This window comes from Haliotis rubra, unplaced genomic scaffold (assembly GCF_003918875.1).
Source record: "Haliotis rubra isolate DU_JTF1 unplaced genomic scaffold, ASM391887v1 Scf775, whole genome shotgun sequence".
Lineage (NCBI taxonomy): Eukaryota > Metazoa > Mollusca > Gastropoda > Lepetellida > Haliotidae > Haliotis > Haliotis rubra.
The window spans coordinates 137,013-158,233 of NW_025767496.1; the positions used below are offsets into that span (position 1 = coordinate 137,013).

The following is a 21,221-nucleotide window of genomic DNA, read 5'->3' on the forward strand; positions in this document are numbered from 1 at the left end:
ATGACTGAATAACGACTACACACAAAGACATTTAACAGTCGTGGATCTGTGACTGACTACTTCCTCCACCTTTTTGGATTACCGCCTGGCACCATTTTAGTGTTATCGTGTTAAATGTGTGTTCAAATTTGAGTAAGTGAGTGAATTTGGTTTTTCGACGCTTTTAGTAAAAATCCAGCAATATCACGGCGGGGGACACTAGAAATGGGCTTCACACATTGTACCCATGTGGGGAGTTAAAATATATATTGTTCTGATTATTCATATATTCATATCTACAAATGATATGGCCATCTACTGCTTTTAACTATTCAGTTTTGTCTGAACCGAGTTATGGGTTAATGGAAATGGGACATAACAGCAGTCCTGAGGAGACATAGTGAGTTTCTTATTGTAGAAGGAGGAGTGGAGGGGTTGGGGGTGGTGGCGACTTGCGAACTGATCCAAACTCATGAACAGTTGAGATATTTAACACTGAGAAATGGAGAAAGGTGCAAACGCTTCTATCTAAGACAAGGGGCGGTGGGGTAGCCTAGTGGTTAACGCGTTGGATCGTCACGCCGAAGTCCCGGGTTCGATTCCCCACATGGGCACAATGTGTTAAGCCCATATCTGGTGTCCCCCGCCGTGATATTGCTGGAATATTGCTAAAAGCGGCGTAAAACCATATTCAGTCAGACAGTCAGTCTATCTAAGACTAAGCGAGCGACAAGGTGTTCCCCCGGAGCAATGAAGTCTGATAGTTATTGAAATCGATATCGACCCACAACGTCAACTAATTAGAATATCTCATGTTATGGCTTAAAGCACTAAGATATTTAGTGATTACGAGGTAAAAAGGTGATACATTTAAAAGGAAACTTCAAATCAATCAATGAAATCACTTTACGTTATGAATGTCATATATATATATTACCCCTTCCCCTGCGATATGGGGTGGGGTGGAGTATCGCAATGGGAATGGCATGCGGGAGTGTATCTCTGTGTGCCTGTTTCCCTGTGTGTGTGAGTGTATGTTGCTGCGTCCATGTGTGTGCGCGTGTGTATGCGTTTGTAAGTGCATGCATGTGTGTGTTTCTGTGAAGGTGTGCGTGTGTGCGTGGGAGCGTGTGTATGTTTGTGTGCGTGTATGTGTGTGCATGTGTGTATCAGGAAGGCGAGGTAAGATGATTAACAATATCTGACAATGGTATCGGGATGTTCCAACCTATGACCTTAACCGCTCTGTGAGTTCAGACATCGTTTCTCTATAATGGATGCACTTAACATAGACATCGGAATCAATCTTATACCAATATATTCGAAAGACAGGACAATTCTAACTTAACAGTTTTAGTTTTGATGAAGTCTAGTGGTGTTCGTGATATTGCGCTGTAAAGTGGCATCTGTCTGACCTCCGGGGAGACGTGGGTTACAGCGTTACCACAGTCTCTCAGCTGATTATCAATCGGCGCCATGGTGGTGTACGACTGTTGGAAAGTGTTAATCATATACGGTTATATCAATCAGTGCGTTTGAGACTGTTTGATACCAGAGTGTCGGGTCTTGTTTCTCAACATGTTAAATAATAGTAATCGTTTACTTAAACTGCATTAAGTGGTCCAACATTTAATGACGTCACGCAAGTACAGATACATTTCACGTGATTATCTGATAATTTACGGTGTGATTTAGTTGATTATCCTGTTGTATAATTTTACATTATGAAAAAAATGCAAACCTTCACATCAATTGTATGCGTAACGTTGAAATCATGCTGACACGCTTCACAGGGTAGAAGCATTGCGGGAGAGAACTGGCTTTGTTTGTGTCGAATACCTTGGTGAAAGAACGACTAACAGTGTGTATTAGCGTGTTGCCGCCATTGTGGGAACATCAAACTTCATCCATTTCTGTTTAGATAAGCAGTAACAATAGATTTGGAGTTCCCCTTGGTTGGATTCTCTTTATATGGATAGTAATAAACATGAGTGTATACTATACTATTCACACTTTGCTAAGGATCAGATCATTGATTCAACAGAAAACTATTATGTGGGGTCTAATTTGGTTTAAATATCTAAGCTTATTGTAAGCATGGATCCTAGTTTTCAGTATGTCACAGCATCTTGTGGATCCCATACCTGCATTTGACAGGTGTTGTGTGCTCGTCAATGACTCGATCAATGATTTGCAAAATGGTTGACTGGTGCCATGAAAACCATGTTAATGTTACTCTTGTATTAAGTGCATGAGGTTACATTAATGTGGCTGTTTGCCAAAAGAAGGGTTACCATATTATTATTTATCCATTTTTAAATGGATACAATTTCAATTATAAAACTATGTTTAAGTAAAGTTGGGAATTCTATGATCCTTAGAAAAGTGTGAGTAGTATATCTAAACAACGTTATTAACAAACACCCTTATTACGAAATTACAGACTTGTTGTTCTAATTTAGTCGAAATGAGAACGGACTACGGTTTTAACGAACTAAAATATTTTGTCCCTTCGAGTTATAACTGACTGCCTAGTGAACGCAGAACAGGCTGAACAGATCATGTCTAACTAACCTCACAGTTCACGAAAAACTTGGATTGGCATGTGCGCGAACAGGTAATATCATAATCTGATGATCACGTGCATTTTCTTTCGGTACATCGTTATCCATCTTTAACCGATGGCAATCTTTCGCGGCAACATCCGTAGCACGCAGTACATTTCTTGTAATAAGAACCAACATGTCTGTATACGTGCAACGCCTCTCACACACATGCACACTCTTTTACACGTGTACAACACACACGCGCATCACCTACTCTGCATGCTGTATCATACAACAGGCCCAGCCATGGGTTCACTGACGTAACGTGGAGAGAAGACACTTATTCTTATACTTAGGCGATCACATACCGCAATATGGTATCAGCGATAAATTAAATCGTGATTAAAATATATTCACAGACACAGATCGGTGACGTGTGTCGTTATCATTCAGCCGTAACTGTAACACCCTCAGATATATTCGTCACACTGTTCGGTTTGCTTTCCCCGCGGGAACCTGGTCCGAGCTACACGCCGCACAATGACCACTCCAGATGGTGGGTATATTTGGTCACTGTCCATGGTATGGGATCAGATTTCACGTTGCTGAAAATGGCTCTCATATGGGCACTGACTACGTCGTTAGTGATGCTAGTGGTTTAATGTGATGTTCAGCGCCTCCGGTGTACTTTCACATCCCGATGGAGGACTGGGAATTCCCTGCCTGGGCTGATGAGAGAAATCGTTTTTTTCATCCGGACACGCCAAGTTTGAAGCTGCTTGCTTCCCCGAAGTAGGAAAACATGCTGTGTATATATGCAGGTGTTACATCACATGCCCTCAGTGCAGCTAAGTCGCAGACTTGTCTAGAGAGTACTTATGTCATCTCTTGGTAGTGACACATGTAGGTGAAAGGCTTCCCAGTTGAACAAGATACCGAGCAACACGTTTTCACCTGCTGATTCTGTTGCCTTTATATTTAATCCATGTGCGTGTACGTCTGAATTCATGGTGGGGCTGTCTTGTCGGTCAGTATCAAAGATAACGCTGAATTCTCACCTGGCGCTAGCAGAATTGTTAATAAGAGAAGCAAACACTGCCATCGCACCATCTCTACACGTTGGATAGGGTTGGTTATCCATGCTATATAAAAATGGCGGTATTCATGCTATACCAAGATTGCGGTATTCATACTGTACCAAGATGGCGAAATTCATGTTATACTAAGATGCTGGTATTGATGCTATACCAATAGGGTGGTATGCATACTGTAACAAGATAGCGGTATTCATGCTGTACTAAGATGTCGGTATTCGTGCTGTACTAAGATGGCGGTATTCATACTGAGCCAAGATAGCGGTATTCCTGTTGTACTAAGATGGCGGTATTCATACTGTAATAAGATAGCGGTTTTCATGTTGTACAAAGATAGCAGTATTCATACTGTACTAAGATGGAGGTTTTCATGTTGTACTAAGATGGCGGTATTCATACTCTACCAAGATAGCAGTATTCCTGTTGTACTAAGATGGCGGTATTCATATTGTTCCAAGATAGCGGTATTCCTGTTGTACTAAGATGGCGGTATTCATATTGTATCAAGATGGCGGTATTCATACTGTACCGAGATGGCGATATTCATGTTCTACTAAGATGGCGGTATTCATACTGTACAAAGATGGCGGTATTCATGTTGAACTAAGATGGCGGTATTCATACTGTACCGAGATGGCGGTATTCATACTGTACCGAGATGGCGGTATTCATACTGTACCAAGATGGCGGTATTCATGTTGTTATTCATGCTATTCCAGTGTAAGTGTTATTCATAATATTCCAAAGGCTAGCGGTGTATATACTAAGAATGCGGAAGGTATTTCTGTTGTAGCATCTTGGTGTTATTATTGTTGTAATACATTATATGTACATTATGTGGCGTTATTATTGTTGTAATACATTATATGTACATTTTCTGGCGTTATTCATGCCGCACAAAGACTTCCGGTTTACTTCATTTGGTGTTAGTTACACTGAACAGGGTCTGGCAACATCCCTGTTGGGTGAAGGTTGACGTCGTTGTGCTGTGCTAAGGTTACTGTTGTTCTGCTGTGTTAAGGTTACTGTTGTTCTGTTGTGCTAAGGTTGCCGTTGTTGTGCTATGTGAAGGTTGCCGTTGTTGTGCTATGTGAAGGTTCCGTTGTTGTGCTATGTGAAGGTTGGCGTTGTACTGTGCTCAGGTTGAAGTTGTTGTGCTGTGCTAAGGTTGCCGTTGTTGTGCTATGTGAAGGTTGACATTGTTGTGCTATGTGAAGGTTGACGTTGGTGTGCTATGGGAAGGTTGCCGTTGGTGTGCTATGGGAAGGTTGCCGTTGTTGTGCTATGCTAAGGTTGCCGTTGTTGTGCTATGTGAAGGTTGACGTTGTTGTGCTACGTGAAGGTTGCCGTTGTTGGGCTGTGCTAAGGTTGCCGTTGTTGTGCTACGTGAAGGTTGCCGTTGCTGAGTTATGGGAAGGCGGGCGTTCTCCATCATGACGCCACTCGAAGTTTAGCCCTATTTCTGTTGTACATAGTTTGGCGTTTAACGGTCCCTGCTATACTCAAGTTGTAGTTACACCCACCACACGTCTACAATGAACCTGTTAGCACTTGTATTATCGAATGCCTCTAACTTGGTGGTGTAAGGTGGATTAGTGTCCAGTGAACGGTCAATTAAGGATGTTGAGTTACTTAGCTCCCTTGTCTCGGAACGTTAGGTAGTGTCTTCAGATAGGCAGTCGTAAACTAACGCATTTTTCTGGTGACGAGGTTCGGGCGTATAATTAACTTCGTTACAAGACTGACTTACTACTCGCTGCTTTGTCAGAACGGATGACTGAGCGCACTATTGGCGGCGAGATGGGGTCCTTCATGGATACTAAAACAACTAGTAATTCCTTCTCAGCGGACACCAGGCTTCATTAGCTTTGGCTTAACGCCTCGAGGGATTTTCTCCTTGTCAGAAGGATGGAACTGGTGTGATAGAATAGAGGCCTATATTTCTTTGTCCACAGTGTATCCTATAACAAATTAATAGACGTTATCTTTCTTATGGCACAAGCAAGCCATGATAGTATATGAAGAAGCGATAAGTAATCCTTAGATCTGAATTTAACCAACCTTGTGCAAACCTAGGTTATAGACGTACGTTAGGAAGGGGAGTTAACCCAGAAGAATGACAGAGATGCCTCTTCACAGACTGAGGAGACGACGTATTCATATTTTGCCAGTCACGAATTAAACAGCATTTTCGTATGACATTTCAATCCTAGGAATGAAAGAGACTGTTGTATAGAATGCCAATCAGGAATTAAAGATACCTCATCTTCAAAGACTGCACGTCCTTTACACAATGTACGAGAGGCGTAGATCTGGTTGTGATAGGGGGCATGGTGGTATTGTTTCATATCTTATGCCAGTTTTACCCGACATATATATCAGTTATAACACGGTGTGACAGTTATACACGGCATGTCAGCTGTACACAGTATGTTATAGCTGTATTCAGTATACGCATAGCCAAAGTTAAGTATGTTTTTTTGCTTTTACACTGCGACTGCGGTTTCCAGGAACATCTTATTTATGTGATATAGGAAAGAAACAGAACACGTTTTCCTTTTGTCTTTTTATGTCTTTCCATTACGAATCCTCGGAAGACGTCAAGTTTACAGTGTAAAAACCTCATACTCATACTACAGCCATTGAGTAACGGTAACGCCACGATATATTGTAACAATGGTGATAGTTTAAGAAATATAATTTGTTCTTCTCCCACGTGTGTAGTAATAACGTACAGTGTGGCCTTGGCCTGTTAAGGTAAAGCAAGAGGATGCATGCGTGGCAGGGCTTTCGTGTTTTAATGTTTCAGGACTAAGGGATATTTTTCCCCACTGGATATGGAACAAACTTTTATATTTTGTAAGATGCCGAATCTGAGACTTATGCTGGGTTTAATTACAGATTAGTTACATATAAAATATGTAACAGAGCTGCTGTAAATTGATATCCAAGAACGCGAGCTTACTTTCGGGCTGTTCCAAGATCTTGTGTTTTGCCTACCACTGTTTGAACGGTACAGCACCGAGCTATCTATCAGAACTGATCTCACCAGTCCTTCACGACGTCTAAGGTCTGAAAACCAAAACCTACTTGCAGTACCATACTCAAGACTAAAATCCTACGGCAACAGATCGTTTCAAGTAGCAGCACCTCAGTTATGGAACCCACTACCTAGGAACATTAAAGAATCCCCCACCCTTGAGACATTCAAAACCAACCTAAAAACCTTTCTCTTTAGAAAGTTCTATCCCCACGAACTATCTCCTCCAGTGAACTTCTCATCTGTGACTATTGTAGCGCCTTGAGCATGCACCTCTGTGGATGGAACCCTGCGCAATATAAATAGACATTATTATTCCACCACCATTGTTTCCGACCTTACGTGAAACGAAAAAGTACCTTCACAACTTATCACCACTAAAATGATAGGTTATGGATAATATTCTCTTCAGTGCATGACCCTTAATTACATCGAAACGTATGATTCCTATTTATGTTTTGTATATTAATTTTCTTCCATGTAGTCTGTTTAATCACGAGACTCGAGGCATTCCCCACACAGACACAAAGATAGCTGATGTCACTGGTGGCTGTGAGTTGAGGCACTTCTGTCGTAAATGTTATAATATTGGGGAGATAGCAACAACTTGATGCCATTATGGCTTTGGTTGTAAATGTATCCGACGTGAATCGACGACTTAGGGCGTGAAGTGGCTGCCCCGTGGGACGAACATGGCGAAGAAGCGCACCACTGGTCGTTTCGTGTGACTGGAGTGCAATGCTGTATGCCCTGTGAAGCAGGTTGGCAAGTGATTGTGGAAGTTGGCGGGTTTCAGTTTCACCCAGACTTAGATATTATTTCCAGGCACCAGCTCTCGCCCCGAATAACGCTTAGTCTCTGAATATATTATAAGTTTAACAGAAACAATCAATTCCTTTTAAATTGAAAAGGAGCCCAAGTGAACTTGAGAAAATCTAGACTTGCTTCATTTAGGGCTTTAGCACTGTAGAGGGCTAGGCAGTAGGGAAAATAATGTGGTTCAGGTGCCGTGAGACTACTCCCGTCTTTGTGGGTCCTGTGATAAGGACACGGTGCTTTAAATGTGTTTGTGATAACAGCACTGCAACAGAGACGGTTTACATCGTTTTGACATATTGCTTCTCTGTAAATATTCATAAATCATTCGACTGGTATTAAGAAAACCGTTTTACCTGTTGCTAAATGTTCTTGTTGCTAAATGTTCTTGTTGTGCCTTCGCGACTGACCATCAATACAACAATGTTACCAAAGATAAATCAGGTTACGGGGGAGGTAATTTCAACATCTCCCTGAGTCCATTATGCAGTGCTGAAAAAAGTGTAATGTATTTTATCGCAGTATAAACACTGTCGGCGCCTTTGATCTCTTAGGCGAGCGTCCCAGAACGCGGTGTTCTCACACATCAGCAACTCCAATTCACATGTCACGTTTATCACACACAAGTCACACATTGTGATGTCACATATATGTTTGTGACGCTTTACAACCTGGAATAACTTATTTAGGATCCCACTGAAATATCACTTTGGTGACCTTTGTGATCGTGTCCACTCCAGGTATATTCTGTGGATCTGTTGAAACCCTGTCTCAGTCAGTCTTATTAATTTGCTGTGCTTAGGTTTTTATCGTCACATTTCTGATAGATCCAGCCTGTTAGTAACATGAGAGAGTACGTTTAGTGAGGGAAGCTTTGTCCTTGTGGTAGGTTTAGACACAAGTCAGCAACATTTGACTACACGTTCTTCCTGTAGTTTCCATCAGTGATTATAATAATACTTTAATGTTGGGTTTCTTTGTTTGCGATATTAAACCACCCCCCGTGATGAGTCGTTGTGCTGTGTGTCAGATTGCAGTGAACATTTAGCAACCATTACACGCGATGCGGGTTTCGATTTTTCTCTATAATTCACAACTTTGTCCTTTTATGGATTTTCTACCGTGTTTCTCGTCACCGTGTTTAGGATTATTACTTTGATAATCTCAAGAGACCTCAATATATAGTTACACTGATATCAAATTGTCTGTAATGTTCAAAACACATTTTCGTTTTTTAAGCTTTGCCATTTATGTGGATGTGAAACAACCGATAACCTCCTCTTCTCTGCTTTGACATCAGAATATTTCACATTAAACACACATACACGACATACTCCCTGCTGGTACACTGGCGGTAGGGTGGTCCGGTAGTTACTGCTCTCGCTCATCATGGCGCACACCCTTGATCGATTCCCCAACCCGGCATGACATCCTACAACACACTTAAATCGGCCAGTATTATGAGTCGTCGAAAAATGTGGGCAGCAAAATCCAATCACTTAATTTGTTGTATAGAATGCGGCTTATGGAACCAGTTGTTTTGTTTTTTCTGTTTAACACTGCTATATTCTATTTATATGATGGAGTGTGTAAACAGTGGAGCACTGATGAGAACAGGTGATTGATATAACGTGTAACGCCCCAAACTTTCGGAATACCATGACGTCAAATATCTGACCTCAAAATCGATTTTGTCACCACGTACAATACACATTCTACTCTTCTTGTCCATTTGGTGCAATTTCAGGATACATAATTATAACCGTAAAGAGTTACAAATAGGTAATCATACATAACTGGATTTGTGTCAAACAAAGGCTATTCGTTATGCAAGTTTTATTTTTACCAACACAGTAAAGGTAATATGTAGATTATGCTTGTTCCAGACGGTGACGATCATCGTGTCTGTCCTGACGTTGACGGCGATCTCCATTGAACGCTGGTTCGCCATCTGCCACCCTCTGACGTTCAAGGAGACGAAACGTCGTGTGGTCATTTCCATCGTCGTCATTTGGATGCTGGCTCATACGTTGGCGGTTCCGCGACTGCTGCTGTTCAAAGAGACGCCGGATGAGATGATTCCGCAGAATCTGACGTTGCTGTTGACGTCGTGTACACCGGATAAATCCATGAACACCCTTGCTCTCAACTACGACATATTTATTTTCGTCACCTTCTATCTGGTGCCGGTCGTCATCATGGCGTATACTTACGTCAGCATCGCAGCCTGCCTGTGGTCCAGCACCAAGACCGGCTCACACCTCACAGGTAGGTTACCACACGACGGGTAACGACTGACGGGTAGGTTACTAATAAAGACTTGGTAACACTTGGCAGGTACGTTACTAATATAGATTTAGTAACATTTGACAGGTAGGTTACCACACGACGGGTAACGACTGACGGGTAAGTTACTAATATAGACTTGGTTACATTTGACAGGTAGGTTACCACACGACGGGTAACAGCTTACGGTTAGGTTACCATAGACGTGGTAACACGGGTAGGTTATAACAGATTGGGTACTACCTCACAGGTAGGTTACCATAAGACGGGTAACGACTGACGGGTAGGTTACTAATATAGACTTGGTAACACTTGGCAGGTACGTTACTAATATAGACTTGGTTACATTTGACAGGTTGGTTACCACACGACGGGTAACAGCTTACGGTTAGGTTACCATTGACGTGGTTACACGGGTAGGTTATTACAGATTGGGTACTTCCTCACAGGTAGGTTACCATATGACGGGTAACGACTGACGGGTAGATTACCATAGACTTGGTAACACTTTAACGGTAGGTTACCATAGACTTGGTCATACGTAACGGGTAAGTCACCATAGACTTGGTAACACTTCACGGGCTGGTTACCATAGACAAGGTAACATATATTTTGCGAGAGGGCTGTTCCACAGCGTATATACGTAGTTTTAGCATACATGAGGCAGTATATAACACACAGTTCTTTTAGTTCGGTATTATCGATCTGGTCTCAGGTGAGAACACCGACCAGAAGCTGTTGATCTACTCAATCAGTAGACTTCAGTAACCACGTTATGTTCATCTGCTAACAGCGTCTGTAACGGTACACATATTTGTTCACCTGCTTTACCGAGAGACAGGACACAGGGTCATGAGCTCATGAATAATGTGCTGCTTTTGAGCTCTTAACTGATTAGTATCGTAGATTTAATGCCCATGGGCCTAAACCAGCTCATTGCGTTACAATCAGTGGAATCGAATTAATATACAAATCAATAGATGACATATTGAGGATACAAGATTAGGTCTATGGATCCCAGCTTCCGTTGTATTCCAGTGTACCATAATGTGTGTGTCTCATACATACGTCAGGACATCTAGTCCAAGCAACATGCAAGAAAAGAAATTCGTCTTAGCAACGTTAGCATTTTAAGATTTGTATCAGACGTTAATCTTTTTAAGATCAGGGTGCAGGTGAAGAATCCATCTGTTGATTGGAAACACATGCTACTGGAGGTCACCTGAGGTCACTGACAATTACTGGCGATATCTGACGACTTCGTGCAGTAACGTCAGCAAAAGAGACATCGCATCCATTATAAATACGATCGGCAACCGTATGATATTATGGAACTCACAAGAAAAGCTCAATTTATTTAATGCAAACGGGTTGAGATGCTTCGTATGCCAAAAATGACATTGCATTTCAAGTGGACATTTGCATCTGGAGGTTGTCATCACGGGACAATATATGCACCCACATCAGCTGACTGATATTTTGTACCTGCGATCACATATTACTTGTGTGTTGACATAGTTGAGATGAGATTCATTGTATTGAAACGTATAGCGAGTATTTCATAATTCGACTGGTGGTTTGTTTTTTCTCACAACACACCCTAGTCTATAGAAATCAACGAAATCAATTACGATAATGTTAGCTATTTGTAGTATCTCTCCTTTTTCATTCCAACTCAAAACGCAATCCTGCGTGATACTGATAGCTTCGCGCCCCATGGGACTCGGACATTGGAAAATAATACCCTTGCCTCGGGGAGTTAGAGCCAATCAGAAATCTCCTCTTATAACACCTCGTGACAGTCGTCAGGTGTTCAATGACCTCCTTTATGTTATTAATCCAAGACGAATATACGAAATTCAATGCAAAGGAACACAGTTGGGTGCCCGTGTTGAGATTGCTTGGCAGGAATAATGCGCCAGTCTATATTAGGACACGGCTTGGTCACGTGTTTCCCGTCCGTGATTGTGATTCTATCATGCTACAAGCAACACCTCTGATGGTGGTGGTTGATGAAATGTGTGAGAAACTGTGTTTGTATGGTATAATATCAATGTGCTGGGTGAAAGTAGGGGCAGATCATTAAATGTCGAACCTGTATGATGGAAGATGTTTCCGATATGCTAAATATTATATCTGGAATACGAATCCAGGGTAGGGGCATCTGGTATTATAGTTGTAACTCTGAACAGGCACTTCCGGAACTGTACCTATACAGATACTTCCGGGACTGTTACTGTACAGGCACTTCCGGAACTGTAACTTTACAGGTACTTCCGGGACTGTTACTGTACATGCACTTCCGGAACTGTACCTGTACAGGCACTTCCGGAACTGTAACTGTACAGGCACTTCCGGGACTGTAACTGTACAGGTATTTCCGGACTGTAACTCTATACAGGCACTTCCGGAACTGTACCTATACAGGCACTTCCGGGACTGTAACTGTACAGGCACTTCCCGGAACTGTACCTGTACAGGCACTTCCGGAACTGTACCTATACAGATACTTCAGTGACTGAACCTGTACCGATACTTCCGGGACTGTAACTGTACAGGCACTTCCGGGACTGTAACTCTGTACAGGGATTGACAGTTCCGTAACTCTGAACAGCGAGTGGCATTGTTGTATCACTGAACACCAACATGCGGTGTCGTTTTTTCCGTACACTGACTTTCAACACTATATATAGTATGACTAGAAATTATTGAGAATTTGAGGAATATGTTTAATTGGATTTGTAGTATAGACAACCTTGACCAGCTATCAAGGGCTTGGTTTCATTCAAGAGACACAGCTCCGTTAATCCTTTTTCACTAGTTTGTGAAGAGTTATCTCCCTCTATTCACTTACTAACAGACGATATTTTCAGTGATCTTCAGTATGGATGATTTAGAGAAGAGGAAGTTCATTTTAGAGTGTTATAACAAGGACATCAGATCAGCTGAAGTGATTTCAAGTAGAACAGGCATCCCTTTGTCCACTGTTGATCGTGTTTTGAAAAATATTGCAAATGGATATGGCATTGAGCACCAGGGAGGCGCAGGTAGGCCCAGAAAATTGACTGTAGGTGACAGGAGGCGGCTTGGTATTCTTGTTTCTAAAAACAAAAAAAGGAGTTTAGAAAACTTAAGACTGGATATGATTGATAGAGGAACTGTGGCTGTCTGTAAGGAAACAATTAGAACTGAGCTGCATGCAATGGGTTGGCAGAAAATCCGAGGAATTCCATCACCGATCATGAAACCTGTAAAAATGGAGCGAAGTTTGAACTCCTCCTTACAACATAGAAATTTTAACCGGGACAATGTGATTTTCTCAGATGAAAGTTCTGTGTGGCTGGTCCCTAATACTCTGAAATTCTGGACCAAACAAACTGAAAAACCTTTGTATCAGCGCCCAAAGTACAGTCCGAAATTTTAACGTGTGGGGTGGCATATCTGTGTTAAGGGCAACGCCCCTCTGTGTATTTGAAGGGAATATGAACTGTGAGCGGTACACAGATATTCTCGAGGGACATATACTTCCATCTGCTCACGTGTTCAATGTATGGAAACTTTGGGATTTTCCAGCAGGATAACGACTTAAAACATCGTTCAAAGCATTCACAGGCCTGGTTTCGGACCCAAAATATGACATTATTAGATTGGCCAAGCTATAGCCCTGACCTAAATCCAATAGAAAATGTTTGGGGACTTATGAAGGAAAGTGTCAATAAGTAAAATCTGACAAATATTGCTGAAATGAAAGAAGAGGTTGTCCGATATTGGGACAGCATGGCCACGACTTTCTAACTTCTTTGATCAGTAGTATGCCCCGCCGCATTGAAGCCTGCATTGCTGCCCATGGTGACTTGACAAAATACTAACTGTTCACCTGTCTTTGAATCTGGAGTTATATGTTCTGCTAATATTCACATTAAATGCGTGTGTAGTGAGTGAAGTTGTTTTTTTACAATCTTTAAATTCTCAATAATTTCTGCTTGTACTGTATATGAACGCTCACTTGGGGCGCCGTAAATCTGTATACCTGTTTGCGGTGCCGGAAATTTATATAGCGGTTTGCGGTGCCGTAAATTTGCATAACGACTTGCGGGATGATAACTCTGAACAGCGACCTGAGGTGCAGGAACTTTGTACAGCGACTTGAGGTGCCGGAACTCTGTACGGCGGTTGCAGCGCCCCTACTCTGTACAGAGAACTGCGATGCTTTTACTGTACAGCGACATATGGTGGTAGAACTCTGAACAGCGTCTTTCAGCGCCGTATCGATGAACCCCGACTTTGGGCGTCAGGCATCTGTATAAGGACTTGCGAAGCCGTAGCTGTTAACAGCGCTTTCTGGCCTCATCACTGTGTACCTCGCTGTCGGCGACGTAAATCACCCGGTCAAAGTTGTAAATAAATGGAATATCATAAAAGAAATGTTAATATATGAACTACCCCGAGCTTAGATAATTACATACCTCGTGCATACTGACAATATGGTGAAATGGAATACTACCTGCAGCCTTGTTCATTTAACGGAAGTAAAGGAATCTTGAAAGAAACTATAGTTTGTCAAACCTTCTTTGTCCCAGAACTACTAGCACAAAACACAAGTGCAGCAGCTGTTTAAACACTGCTGCTACAAGAGTAATATGGTGGGGGATGCACGTACCGCAATGACAATGATCACATGGAGAACACCGGCATTACTCCACCCACTCCATCCGAAATGCCACGAAACTAATTCTACAACATACGTGCACAACATTATCATGCTCATCAGTATCATTAAAGTGATTGACAACCGTAGAAGCGTAATATTTTTGCCAGCTAATGAGCCCTTCTTAGAGTTTTTACAATTCCACAATCTCCTTCGTGTTATTATAATGCGTTTACTAAGGCTAAGACGTGTTCAAGTTCTTGAGCCGTGTCATTATCGTAGGAAGCAAAAGCAAATGAAACCTGATGTTTTACACGACAATTAATAGATCTAATGGTTGTTTACATGGCAGTACAGAGTTGATTCATTTGCAACACAGCACGCTTTGACTACCACCCCTTGTGCGTTTTCATCTGAGGCGGCAAACACTGGTTGAGAACACATAAATGGATCTAAGCCTGTTGCATTTTCTACTAAAATACCGGTTTATGGCCGGCCTGGGTCCATGGTACTGATGGCGGTCTCGGTGTAATTACATTCACTGCAGCGGGAACAATCACTGGGTATGATGTCTGATGGCTTCAGCAGCAGTAATAGCAATGAATATATCAGGGTTCGTGTCATATAATACACAAGGCTGTAGGTTTGTGTTCAAGGATAAAATATATGTCTCGTTGACACGGCCTATATTCAATCAAATTCATTTTGTCATATTTAATCAACACAAACGTATTACACTAGACATCCATAGTATAGTTGAAGAAACGGAATAGAGAGATAAGTAAATATCACAACAATGTAGATGTATGTTGTACAGCTACATCAAGATTCCGACATGACTAATTTACATAACAAACCAGGGTAGCTATTCTCGAAACATTCGTAGCCTTACGAACTTCTAGAGCCCATTCTTAACACATGGGCTACGATCAAAGTTAAGAATTCTTAGGGTTACGAACCTTTCGAGAATAAGGGCCCAGTAGTATATATTTTGTAATATCTCCATATTCTACAATGTACATTTGATTGATGGTATCATGTACAAAGCATATAAAAAACAAAACCATCATCACCATCATCATCTTCTTTATTGCTGCTGTCTCTTTGTGTATGATGTATTACAGGAACCCATGCTGATCGTAAGAATAGATTTGGTAGTGTCACGTTAAGTGACGTGTTTGATTGTTTGTCGCGCCCGCCCTAAACCCCGACACCCAACACCCCGTCATCCAGACACCTCAACACCCTGACACCCTGGCACCCCAATCGAGTGTATCATTACGCATTATACCAATCATCAAAATTACCAGGTTCACTCTCGATGTTTTACAGGTCCTCTCACGGAGCTGCAATACCGTATGACAAAACAAATACTATAACTTGTTATCATCACCATCAGCAGCATCATAATCATTAATCTTATTTTTGTCCGTATCATTAGCTTAGTGAGCTGTCTCGTTAGTATATTCTTCAGTTAAGTAAGATTGATGAAAACCACGACTCACGATGTGTTGACAATTTCCTTACTGGCTAATTAGATTCACTATTTTCACTCTGCCTCGGGCTGATGTTCCTGGGGCCATTTTTCAAAGGACCTTGACCTTTTTATAGATGTTATCGACAGGGAGGGTCGCCCTCACCGAATTCTCCCCTGGTGTTCCTATTTATCAGTACCTGGATGTAGTCGTGTCCATTCTAGAAGAACTCGTGAAGATCCGTGTTAGAACTGGTCTTCAGTAACCCATGCTTGTCGTAAGACGGAACTAACGGGATCGGGTGGTCAGGTTCGCTGACTTGGTTGACTCGTGTATTACATCCCAATCGATGCTCTTGCTGTTGATCACTGGATTGTCTGGTCTGGCTATTTACAGACCGCTGCCATATAGTAGAAATATTGCTGAGTGCGGCGTAAAACAACCAACCAACCAACCAACCAACCTTTCTTGATGTTGATGTTAATGGGATTGATATGGTATTGAATGGTTAATCCACTGTCTTCATAACAGAATAATATATTGTACGAACTGCTAGGCTGGAGAAAGTATACCCCCATGAATATGTCTCACGGAGACTAAATATGACATGAACAAGTAAGACTTATTTGATAGGTTAAACAGGGGCGATATTACATGTAACAAACCAATGAGTTTCTCACACCTCATGACGTGCGACCCGTGAAGGTCCGGGTTAGAATTGATCTTCAGTAACCCATGCTTGTCGTAAGAGGCGACTAACGGGATCGGCTGGTCAGGCTCGCTGACTTGGTTGACACATGTCATCGGTTCCCAACTGCGCAGGTCGATGCTCATGCTGTTGATCACCGGATAGTCTGATCCAGACTCGATTATTTACAGACCGCCGTCATTGTTAAAGACTGGCATTCCAGAATATCATGGAACATGTTATGCAAATAATGATAGCTTGGAACCAAATATGTTTTGAAAATAATGATAATCAGCGCGTTCAGCAAATTTGACATGACGTCATTACTCGCATCTTCAGTCAAGATACGCCATCAGCATCATCACCGCTCTCATGTTATCATCGTTCGTCTGCACTGACGTAACGTCAGTTAAAGTACATTTCAAAGCCTCGCCGTGATACGGGCTAACGTTGCCTCGAAATATTACAATCCTATAACATCTGTCAAACCTCCATTTAAGCTGCCATAGCAGTCATAACGTCATGAGCACAAAGTGACGGGCGTGATCTGACTGACATAAGTCGTTCCTACATCGCTAGGCTGACTGACGGTCTAGACGTCGATGCTACCACGTGGCACTGACAAGAGTCGTTTACCGTTACACAAGAGACCCATGCATCAGAAGGAAAGTGCTCCCGTAAGAGTTTGTGTTTCTGCTACTCAAGTTCCAGTGGTGAGAAGACAAAGATAAATGTTCTCTGGGGGCAACAATGCCGTTTGAATAATAGGATGTGACACCTGCCCCGGTGTTAAACAGATAGACAAGTGTTAAAGCAATAGTTCATTATTAGTGTAAATATAGACTTGTCCCGAGAGGTTCGCTGCTCCAGTAACGACCTACATGATGTATTATAGAACATTTGACGACAACAGAACGGTTTTGGTAATCTGATAGCCCAAGCATATGTGAACAGCGACAAGAATGAGTGAGGTGGACGCTGCGCTGCTATAATTTGAAGATAAATGCAGCTTGCAGAGTAAGTAAGGGGAGAAGAGAGGACAGAATACAGAAACGAAAATGAAGAAACGGCCAATAGCAATGCGACACAGCCTTCTTTATCTGTCAGTTCCATTCACGACATGAACACCCATGGAACTATATAAACTATATTAACACGGTCAATGGACCAGTGTGCATTGAATTTGCATTCACAGCTCCTGGCGACCATGCTTGTATTAACGTTCAAATGTTTGGTGAGATGGAATTGAGCTTCACATAGCGTTAAGAATGACGGCACTTCCATCACGACGTGGACGTTCATGCGTGTGTGTGTGAGAGAATGAGAGAGAGAGGGGGGGGGGGGGAGAGAGAGTGAGAGAGAGTATTTTGACTGCTGGCCTGCTTAATTCCTAGTTTTATCCCTTTTAAGTCTTTTGGCATGACGCGACCATGATCGAACACCGACCTTCCTATCCAGACAGTCTCGTGTCCATTACGCCTCATGTCCATTACAGCCTCATGTCCATACAGCCTCATGTCCATACAGCCTCATGTCCATACAGCCTCATGTCCATTATAGCCTCATGACCATTACGTCTCGAGTCATGCGGCGTGTCTCACATGACCCAGATCTTTATATCGTGCAGTGCGACAATTGTAGTCCGACTCTTTGATACATGGCACAGGGATTGTAGATAGCCCCCACGTCAGAAAACATTTAATCAGTGTAGTGTGGAAGAACGGTAATAAAACAACTGGATGTGAATTGAGTACGGATGATGTCTCTAGTGAACGTGAAGGATGGGAGACGAGGAGCTCTCTACGATGTAGCTGCCAGTCGTAAAAGGCACATGGGACATCATTGTGTCAAGCAATCTGACTTGAAATCAATTAGCAAAAAAATTGGACTGTTTGTTTCCCTCGTCCCTGATGCCCCGTGGATGAATCTGATGGAAGAGAGAGGAATACACGAGTGCATCTCGTAGCATTGCTGTTGCATTCAAAGACACGCCGATACTATATCACTGACTTAAGGTTGATCAAATGTATTACCTTTGATAACCGTTCCGCAACGGTAGCCCCCGCAGTGGCAGCCTTGGGAATGGTTAATCTGTGGTATGGGTAATGGTTACACGTACGCGCGTTCAGTAATGGCGCAGCTCCACACATTCAGTTATCATCAGAAAGCAATAGGATGTAATCGCTAACGATGCGTTTAACGATACGGAAGGATTATGCCTTAATGATTGTATAGATAATGTCATTCCTGTGTCGTGCGCTCGGCGACATGCGTGCTCCCATATGACCATTGGTATCACATTTAGTGCATTTTGTATAAATATACTTCCGTGAATGCTCTTTATAAATGTCTTGCCGTATCTGAGACAGTATGCTTCCGCAAATGCTCTCTATAAAATCCCTCGCCGTATCTGAGTAAATATATTTCTGAGAATGCTCTTTATAAAACCCCTCGCCATATCTGAAACAGTATATGCTTGTGAATGCTCTTTATATTACCTGGCCGTAACTGAGACAGTATATTTCTGTGAATGCTCTTTATAAAACCCCTCGCCATATCTGAGACAGTATATTTCTGTGAATGCTCTTTATAAAACCCCTCGCCATATCTGAGACAGTAAATTTCTGTGAATCCTCTTTATAAAAACCCTCGCGATATCTGAGATAGTATATTCTTGTGAATGCTCTTTATATTACCTGGCCGTAACTGAGACAGTATATTTCTGTGAATGCTCTTTATAAAACCCCTCGCCATATCTGAGACAGTATATTTCTGTGAATGCTCTTTATAAAACCCCTCGCCATATCTGAGACAGTATATTTCTGTGAATGCTCTATAAAAAAACCCTCGCCATATCTGAGATAGTATATTCTTGTGAATGGTCTTTATATTACCTGGCCGTAACTGAGACAGTATATTTCTGTGAATGCTCTTTATAAAACCCCTCGCCATATCTGAGACAGTATATTTCTGTGAATGCTCTTTATAACACCCCTCGCCATATCTGAGACAGTATATTTCTGTGAATGCTCTTTACATTACCTGGCCGTAACTGAAACAGTATATTTCTGTGAATGCTCTTTACATTACCTGGCCGTAACTGAGACAGTATATTTCTGTGAATGCTCTTTATAAAACCCCTCGCCATATCTGAGACAGTATATTTCTGTGAATGCTCTTTATAACACCCCTCGCCATATCTGAGACAGTATATTTCTGTGAATGCTCTTTACATTACCTGGCCGTAACTGAAACAGTATATTTCTGTGAATGCTCTTTACATTACCTGGCCGTAACTGAGACAGTATATTTCTGTGAATGCTCTTTATAAAACCCCTCGCCATATCTGAGACAGTATATTTCTGTGAATGCTCTTTACATTACCTGGCCGTAACTGAGACAGTATATTTCTGTGAATGCTCTTTACATTACCTGGCCGTAACTGAGACAGTATATTTCTGTGAATGCTCTTTATAACACCCCTCGCCATATCTGAGACAGTATATTTCTGTGAATGCTCTTTACATTACCTGGCCGTAACTGAGACAGTATATTTCTGTGAATGCTCTTTATAAAACCCCTCGCCATATCTGAGAAAGTATTCTTGTGAATGGTCTTTATATTACCTGGCCGTAACTGAGACAGTATCTTTCTGTGAATGCTCTTTATAAAACCCCTCGCCATATCTGAGACAGTATATTTCTGTGAATGCTCTTTATAACACCCCTCGCCATATCTGAGACAGTATATTTCTGTGAATGCTCTTTACATTACCTGGCCGTAACTGAAACAGTATATTTCTGTGAATGCTCTTTACATTACCTGGCCGTAACTGAGACAGTATATTTCTGTGAATGCTCTTTATAACACCCCTCGCCATATCTGAGACAGTATATTTCTGTGAATGCTCTTTACATTACCTGGCCGTAACTGAGACAGTATATTTATGTGAATGCTCTTTATAAAACCCCTCGCCATATCTGAGACAGTATAGTTCTGTGAATGCTCTTCATAAAACCCCTCGCCATATCTGAGACAGTATCTTTCTGTGAATGCTCTTTATAAAAACCCTCGCCATATCTGAGACAGTATTCTTGTGAATGGTCTTTATATTAGCTGGCCGTAACTGAGACAGTATATTTCTGTGAATGCTCTTTATAAAACCCCTCGCCATATCTGAGACAGTATATTTCTGTGAATGCTCTTTATAACACCCCTCGCCATATCTGAGACAGTATATTTCTGTGAATGCTCTTTACATTACCTGGCCGTAACTGAGACAGTATATTTCTGTGAATGCTCTTTACATTACCTGGCCGTAACTGAGACAGTATATTTCTGTGAATGCTCTTTATAAAACCCCTCGCCATATCTGAGACAGTATATTTCTGTGAATGCTCTTTATAACACCCCTCGCCATATCTGAGACAGTATATTTCTGTGAATGCTCTTTACATTACCTGGCCGTAACTGAGACAGTATATTTCTGTGAATGCTCTTTACATTACCTGGCCGTAACTGAGACAGTATATTTCTGTGAATGCTCTTTATAAAACCCCTCGCCATATCTGAGATAGTATATTCTTGTGAATGCTCTTTATATTACCTGGCCGTAACTGAGACAGTATATTTCTGTGAATGCTCTTTAT

At 41.8% G+C, this 21,221-nt stretch overlaps 1 protein-coding gene across 1 annotated transcript in view; it reads left to right on the forward strand.

The window, feature by feature from the left end:
* The window catches only part of LOC124260784 (orexin receptor type 2-like), a 51,094-nt gene that overhangs the window by 17,014 nt on the left and 12,859 nt on the right, over window positions 1–21,221 (forward strand). Inside the window, exon 2 of the mRNA XM_046695103.1 lies at window positions 9,362–9,743. Within this exon, the coding sequence (XP_046551059.1) occupies window positions 9,362–9,743 (382 nt within the window). The remainder of the gene's footprint in view (window positions 1–9,361; window positions 9,744–21,221) is intronic.